General features: G+C 40.3%; 1 protein-coding gene across 1 annotated transcript; it reads left to right on the forward strand.

Moving 5' to 3' along the window:
- The first annotated feature begins 10 nt into the window (after window positions 1-10).
- Window positions 11-4,269, forward strand: LOC127299605 (uncharacterized). Its single transcript, XM_051329598.2, has 9 exons — window positions 11-629; window positions 727-951; window positions 1,372-1,558; window positions 1,654-1,840; window positions 1,920-2,018; window positions 2,125-2,256; window positions 2,493-2,599; window positions 2,682-2,754; window positions 3,908-4,269. The coding sequence occupies exons 1-9, from the start codon at window positions 161-163 to the stop codon at window positions 4,001-4,003; spliced, it is 1,575 nt and encodes a 524-aa protein (XP_051185558.2). The 5' UTR covers window positions 11-160; the 3' UTR covers window positions 4,004-4,269.
- The last annotated feature ends 4,463 nt before the right edge of the window (window positions 4,270-8,732 follow it).

An 8,732-nucleotide genomic window follows, 5' to 3' on the forward strand; every position in this document is an offset into this window, starting at 1 on the left:
ACATCCTCTCAAACAATGCTTCGCGCCAACATGAATTTATTTTCATATTGTACAGGAGCTCCCAGATTACATTAGGATTGTCCATGAGAAGCACAGCAATATATGGCGCAAAGATGTTGAAAAGGCAGTAACAAGGTTAACGAAAATCCATGTCCAGCGCATGGCCGAGTATGCTTCTGATTTGTTTGCAGCTTGCAAGAATAACACAACAACTCCACATGGGCCATTGCCGCCAAGTGCCTCCACGCCCATCTTCTCGCCACCTAGAGCATCCACTAGCATTGCCGGTGCGCCCAGAGATGAAGAACCCGTGCTAGTCGGAGAAGATGTGCACGGTTCACAATTTTGGGAGGAAGCCACTAGGATTGCGGCTGAGATAGAACAGAGTGCTGGCAAAAAAACACATATGACGGATCCATCCTCTACTGCAAATGCACGTACTGAACATCAAGACATCACTGAACCAACTACAGAACTTCGCCCCATTAACGACATTGAATGTCCTACTTTCAACCTTTTGCCAGAAGGTGAAACTTGGACCCAACATTTTGCAGCCAACAATCACCCTTCCCCACGAGGTGTTGCCAACATAGCGACTTCCACAGGAGGAACATCAAAGGACACATCAGGTATGGGAAGGCCGCTACCATGCCATCCAAGCCATTTCAATTACCATTCTACTCATATGTATCTTATGTGCTCTGAATTCCATTCCTATTTTAATAGGTGCTGCAACCATTGAGACACATCTTAGTGATGTGGCCAAACCTAACGCTCCCGAGCCGGCAACTGAAGAACAACTGATTGCGCATACTGTTTCTTCTCAAGCAGATGCTACAGATAATACTGCTTCTGAAGCACCATGCGTTGATGTTCCCAAGTTTACATCTCCAGGAACCCAAGATTCTAATCAAGCTCCAAATGCTGAATGTGGCCAATCTCCTTCTACAGGTGTGCACCAAACAGATTTTTTTCTACATTTTTTCATATGTAGAATACTAAGCACTTGCAACATATATACATGTGCTATCACTTAAAAAATTAACTGCAAATCACACAAGCTTCTCCAATTTATATTCTTTGCTTCCACACATCGAACATCTGGCTTCTTCATCAACCAAATGCATTCTCACATGACAAATAAACCAACAATTTTGCTCATTCTATCAACTTATGTCGAAAATATAATCTGATTGCTTCTTATCATACATGCCTCCGTTTCCTCATCTACTTAATGCTTGCTACCTTGTATCTATCTGTCCCAACTTAATATACATGATGCTTGTTTCCAAATGACTTGTTGCAATACTTATAACGGAATTCTTCCTTAACCGGCATTTTTTCCTTCACATGTACCAACTACACTCGAAGTTGAATGCACTATCGGCACCCAAACTCAAGATAAGAAAAACAGGAAAAAAAGAGCTTTCCTAGACCGTAATAATGAAGCACAACAAAAAAAGCTCAAGAACCTTAAGGTTACTGACAAATCAAAGGATGCATATGACACCTACATTCTCAGAAGGTGCATAAGGAAGCCTGTTGACAATGAAAAAAGGTAACATTAAGTCCGATGCTCCCTTTATGATTTCATTGACGTCAATTTTGATCAAACACTTAGCTGCAATAATTTTTATAAATTTGCATCATCAGGCCTCCTTTTGTTGACTTTGGAGAATATCATGTCACATATGAAGAATTCCGCGAAGCTTTCAAACCCCGTGGATGCATCGACAAAAACGTCATGGAGCTTTTCATCCGGGATTTCAACTTGGTGACCAACAACCATACAACCAGTGAGCCATTGTGCACCAAGTTTGCATTCTCACAATCTTTGACCGTATGTTTCATTCTCCTGTACTCAACTATTTTACCGATGTTACTTCCAACATTATTTGACTCAACATTCATTTTTATAGACAAAGCTCATGGTCCATGAGGATAAGTTTGACCCTAAAACATGTATTACAGAATTCCAGAAAGTTTACAGAGATCACCAGCTCAAATCAAAGGATATGGTACCTATTGTCAATCACCTTCTTTCCAACCTCACATGTGAGATTTACCAAACAATACATTGTTCCACCATTCTTACTAGTGCTTCTTTTTTTTTTTGCTTCTTAGCTATACTTTGCAATAGTGGACACTAAACATTGGGTCCTAGTGTGCATCAACCTTCTCCTCAAACAAGTCAATGTCCTCGACTCTATGATTGGTGTCAAGAAAACTAGATGCTATGACAGAGCTGATTTTCTGGTATGAAGCATGTAAACTGTTTGTTTTATGATTTTTTCCAATGCAGTTTACTCACTCAACAGCCAAATTTGCGAAACTTGCTTTACAATCCATACTAACCATGCTTCTGTACCTTTACCAAAATGCTCTCACATACGAAGAACCTGCTTCATACCATTCATACATATATTTTCCAAATATTGCTTCATCGGCACCACAAATATTTGGTTCTCTAACTATTGTGTGCTTCTTCACAGGTGAATAATTTTATCAAACTTGCTTCCTTTGCGAACGCATTTCCTAAAACAAACTTTGGCCAGTTTGTCCAGAACAATCCTCAGGAATTGCGCCAGCAGACCACCACGTAATAGAATGACCCCCAAATACACTTTTATTCTCTCATCATTGCTTATGTTCGCTCACCTATTTCCCATGTTCATGAACAGATTTGACTGCGGAGTTTTCGTAATGATGTTCATGACACAATGGGACGGCAAGATAATGAAGCCTTTTGACCAGGTTTGTACCAACTATTTTTTAAGAACAAACATGTTTTCAATACCGATTTGTAGTGTTTCATCGGAATCCTTCCCTACCGCATGATAGAGATTACGTGCAGCGTCCGATTGCTATCGTGAGACCGTGAACCAGCCTGCCAGTTGTTATTTCTTGATTTGCTTCCTAATTTGTACTTGCAAGGATCACGTCTAATCCCACCATTTTCGTGGTCATCCAAAATAGCATTAGTGGTCGCTAAAATAATATACGTACCATGCATCCCTTTGGAGTTTCCAAATATTCCAGAGATCGCACATCTATTTACAAACATTCCCAAAAATGCTCCCCTCGTTAGTTTCCAAGTATTCATTCTTGATTTGTAGCAATCCAATTATTTTAGTTCATCTTACGGACACTAAATTCTGTAGTTTGCTTTCTTCGAAGCAAATTTTGTTTCCAAAACTATGCACGTTTGCTTCGAATGAAATTTAATTGAATTCGCTTCTCTATGAAAGAAATCTATTTGTAATGTGAAACTATATTTTTTTACTAGAATTCGTTTTGTTCATGCCCAATAATTTTTTTTGCTTCCGACGTCAATGTAATATGCTCCATTGTAATAAAAATGTGTCTAATTAGATTGAATTATTAAAAAAATATGGTTCGTCCATACTAGAGAATGCTTCCAACTGTATATAAATTTGTGTCCACCAACTAGATGAATGCTTCTACAGATTAAAATCTGTTTACACTGATTCGAGAATTTCGTCCAAACTTTTCTAGTGACAATGCTTCCAATAATATAAACAATTTTACCCATAAAATACTATAAATAACAAATGCTTGTAATGAGATGGCGAATAGCTTCCATAGAAAAAAAAATGCGCTCCCGTCGAACAAACAATCTGCTCCCGTGCATGCACTCTTCGGCTACCATGTTTTGCTTAGATTTGATTGTGCTGCTCGCTTCCTTCTTGCTTCACATGTGCTTCCTTCAAGCCAGAACATTGAACAACACGACCATTAGGTTGCTGCACTAGGCCGCCATGCTGACAAAATTTCCTATAGATGAAATCTGTTGTGCCGCAATTAACACTCCTTTGTTTCAATTAAGGAGCTCAATGGATTTACACACCAGTTCACTGTCCTAACCGCACCAAACTGATTTTTTCAGGATTTGATTCAACTTCGGATGCTCATCTCCTACAAGATCCTTACTTCGTCGTTGAACAAAGTTGATCCGACCTGGGTGTTGAAGAAGAAGAAGTGATTATCCGTGCAGCCTGCATGCTGAGGAAAAAAATAAATGTCTGTGCTTCCTTTGATGTAGAAGCATAGTTGTAGATTGCCAACTGCATCGTTGTTTTCATCAATTCCTGTGGAGACATTGCACTGTCTTTCCAATATGTATACACTAGTGCCTGCAAACTGCAGTAATATTTGAAAAAATAGTAGTGCCTGTGAACTACAATAATATGTGACAATCTAATGACGCTTCCGACATATTAAAATTTGTTGGAAGCTCTCTCTGTGATATTCATGCCATCACACGGTTACTTCATTTTTTGTATTACTTTGAATATGCACCGCATTACCAGCTGACAATTTGCTGGCATAATCAACTGTTATCTACTTTAGAAACTATGATGGGACTACTCACAACAGTTACTATCTGAGAATTGGATGCAACTTATACATATATTACAAACTATTCTCAGATTACCCAGAAGCAACCATATTGGCTGCCAGAAGCTACATACATACAGTTACAAACTGTTCCCCAAAGCAGAAGCATTTCTAACTGCCATCAGGAGCAACTAACATATTCCTTTAGAAGCTAATCTGATACTACCCCATAATCAGATGTACTTTCCAACACAATCCAGACTTCTTTCACATGCCTGCAAACTATATGACACTACCTCCAGATTGCGTCTACATAGTTTCGTGCATCCTGGAAGCATGCACATTAACACATATAACAACTCCAGTTTTCTCTTGCGGCCTTCTCTGCCAAAACACATGTGCGACCCTATAACCTGAAAAATAAATTGGTCACGTTTCTATGCAACAACAGCCTTTTACGTGAAATCATTACGAATGCTTGTTGAAGCTTCTAAAATTCACAAGCAGGTGACATACAAATAAGCAATGCTTTTAAGATCTACCTCTCCATTTACAAACTAGACAACAATTCAAAATAAAACACCATGTAAATAATCGGTGTTCACTTCCAGTGTATGTGCTTCAACTACACCAAAACAATGATACACAAAACCATTAATCAAGCTTCTCCTTCACGACTGACGGATTTCATCCAGGCATAGTGTTTAATCCCGTCCATTCATTTCAGATAAGCAAATACCAGAAACACAAATAAGTTTTTTCAAAAAGAAAAAAATGTAACCCAACAACCATTACCGCACGACCATACCGGATACACTCAATATTAAGTGGGACAATATTCGCATAAATATACACACTATGAATGCTTCCAACGAACTGCGCAAACAACCAGATCCTCACAAAGTTAGCTCTGTCTCGAGCCGAAAACGTTCCTCGCGGTCAGCTTCTTCTTTCCTTTCTAGTGCTTCTATTGGGCATTTCCTCCTGATGTGACCAGTTTCACGACACTTCGAGCAAGCATTCTGCGCTCTTTTCTTCGCTTTTTTCTGTGCTTCCTCCTGTCGCAGCTCCACTCTGTGCTTCCTCCTCTTTTCTTTTGCCGCGGGACGACCCTTTTTGGCAGAACGTGGAGGATTCATCATTTTTTTATCTGCTGCACCGATTTCCTCACCTCCTTCTTCTGCCACGACACCACCAGACAATCTTAATTTCTCAATCAAAGAGGTCAAATGTTCAGCACCACCTTCCACAATCTTGTATGATTCTGTGCCATAACACGCTTTCGCTGCAAGCTTATTCAACATCTTGCATAGAGCATTGTACCTCAATGTGTTTGTCTCTGGAACAACGCTATACCCTGAAAACTCTCTATTGCATTTAGCTTCACACACAGTTGCAGCCTCCGACCATCTATGAAGCAAATATTTTTCAGGTATTTCTTGGACATTTGTATGCACCATCACCTTCAGTATGTGGTGACACAACATCCCATTCACATAGAACCTGTTACATGTGCATAAGTACGAATTCTCTGACTGGTCATAACTCACCATCCGAATTTTCTTTGCTCTTGGATCATTTCTATGAAGCTCATACTTAACACCGTCACCTACAGTGGGTATATGCTATAAGCTGTCGTCATCTCCATAAATTCTCTGAATTTTGCAAATGCAGCTCTTGTATAAAATCTAGAAGCTTGCTCCTCAATCTTGTAACCGCAAAACAAAACAAATTCAAATGTGAATATGATTTCTAACGAAACAAGATCCTTACCAAGTGAGCATGATGTTACGCCCCATTACATACCTCGACCATACGGCTGCTGTTGTGGCTTCTCCTAAGAAACCAGCATTGTCCTCCCTATCCAGCCTAGTTTCTGAATGTACTCGTCTTTGCTTCACAAATTGCCAAACCGAGTCCTGCGGATGCACAAGCTTCTTGAAGAAAGAGTTCAAACCTTCCGACCTCCCCGTCGTGCTTGTGAAGGGAAAGAAATTCTTCTTGAAATATGCAGTGCCCAAGTTTCCCTACACCCCCACATTGTAATAAGGTGGTCGTTATCTACCAAACAATGCTTCGACACCATCACCTCGCCACATATTCTCGAACTCTTCTACCGTATCTGATCCATATATACAATAAAAAACTCCTTCTCGAAACCTTCACGTGTACGAAAAAGTGTACCAAGTTTGTCCTTTGCTATCCGAAGCACATGCCATAGGCAACAACGATGCAATCGTACGGGGAAAATATCATCTATAGCACCCGCCATTGCTGCGTCTTGGTCAGTCATTATGCATGTTGGATGCTCTTGACCCATAGCATCCATCCAAGTCTCAAATACCCACCTGAATGTTTCCTTCTTCTCATCTGGTATTAAAGCACACCCGAGCATGATGCTTTGCATATGGTTGTTTATCCCAACAATTGGTGCGAACGGCATGTCATATCGGTTTGTGCAAAATGTGGTGTCGAAGAAAATACAATCTTTGAACTTTCTGTACACCTCACGTGTCCTTCCATCAACCCAGAAAAGTGCTCTCACAGCATTGTTCTCATCAAGTTTTATAGCAAAGTAGAATTGAGGACTCTCCGCCCGAAGCTTCGAAAATACTCCAAGGTTTTCCCCATATCAGTATGAGTCACCTCATTTCTCAATTTAGTACGAATGTTCGCAACATCTCTCGTTTGTGTACGGCAATGTTCTGAGAGTTCCATGCAGATCACCTAATGTGGCCATGATGAGAGAGGTGCTCGGCATTGCGATTATGCAACGTCTTAATCAACATGTAGTCTTCATACGGTACCTTACGATGCGATCTGTAATACCTTGTCCACTCACCTCTACTCATCATGGGATGCGTGTGTTCCTCAATGAAAATTGTAACTTCCCATTTATCCTTCCTTAGTCCAACTGACATCCTAGCTTTGCAATCATGCCTCTTCAGCTTGTTTCTTCTCCTTTTTGGAGCTTCCGTCTTACTGCCAAAATTTTGGGTCTCCGATGTTGCTTCCATGGCCTTGTCCACTCCATCAAACACCTCTGGATCTAACAAACCTTCCCCCTGACTCTCAGCAACACCACCCTTCCGTGCATGAGCACACTCGAAATCCCTCCTTATCAAATGGTCACATCCCTTTTCTCGGCTCCTTTTAGAGCATCCTATCCTACTTCCAAAACCTGCTTTCTCCGCGTACTCATTATAAAACATCTGAGCATCTTCGATGGTGTTGAAAACCATGCCAACGTGTGGACACAATGGCCTAGAGCATTCTCCTTCTCGCTCTTCCTGAATCGAAGAGCTCTCTTGGTTAACCATCTCAACATCCTGCACATGGAAACATCAATTTATATTTTTAGAAGCGTTAACAACTGGTGTTTGCGGCTGACTACAAATTATGCTACTACAAACCATCTACATTCTTACATAAAACAAACAACCCTGCTTCATCAATTTCAACTTTTAGAAAAACTATAACTACAATACTTCAAAACATCTACGTACGGTAGCTTTGCCTTCGAAAAAAATAGCTTCATATGATCAATACAAATGCTTCTAACGTACTACAACTGGGCTCCATACACGAACGCTCCTATCATGTATCTTACATAATGATTATGACATTCCTTGTAAACGGTACTGAAACTATGAGATGAAGCTTCCTGGTTGCAGGCAACCACACGAATTTCCAGATAAATATTCAAACAAACTAAAATCAGTGCTTCGAACTTACGTACACGGGAAACAAGAAGTCTACAGAGTTTTCAGGTTCATTGAACTATACCTCTCCATCGCCATGGTTCACAACAGGAGGATTCCCGATTTCTTCAATACTGGGGCCGACTCCATCCGTTCCATATACACCCTTTGAAAAAAAATAGCTTCTTCTGATCAGTACAAATGCTTCTAACGTACTACAACTGGGCTCCATGTCGGATGAAGTAATAGTGATAGCGATCACCAAATAGGTAAATACTATTACGGGATCAGATTCCCATCGCCCCTATTGTATCTTACATAATGATTATGACAGCCCTTGTAAACGCTACTGAAACTATTAGAGGAAGCTTCCATGTTGCAGGCAAACATACAGATTTCCAGATAAATATTCAAACAAACTAAAATTACTGCTTCGAACTTACGTACTCGGGAAACAAGAAGACTACAGAGTTTTCAGGTTTATTGAACTATACCTCTCCATCGCCATGGTTCACAACAGGAGGATTCCCGATTTCTTCAATACTTGGACCGATTCCATCCGTTCCATATACACCCAACCTCTCTCTCAACTGAGGATCAATCACACATGAAGCACGCCGAAAAAATGGATTTGTATATGTAGGATATTCGATGTTATCTGTGAGGTGCGCC

The sequence above is a fragment of the Lolium perenne genome, chromosome 1 (genome assembly GCF_019359855.2).
Source record: "Lolium perenne isolate Kyuss_39 chromosome 1, Kyuss_2.0, whole genome shotgun sequence".
In the NCBI taxonomy this organism is placed as follows: domain Eukaryota; kingdom Viridiplantae; phylum Streptophyta; class Magnoliopsida; order Poales; family Poaceae; genus Lolium; species Lolium perenne.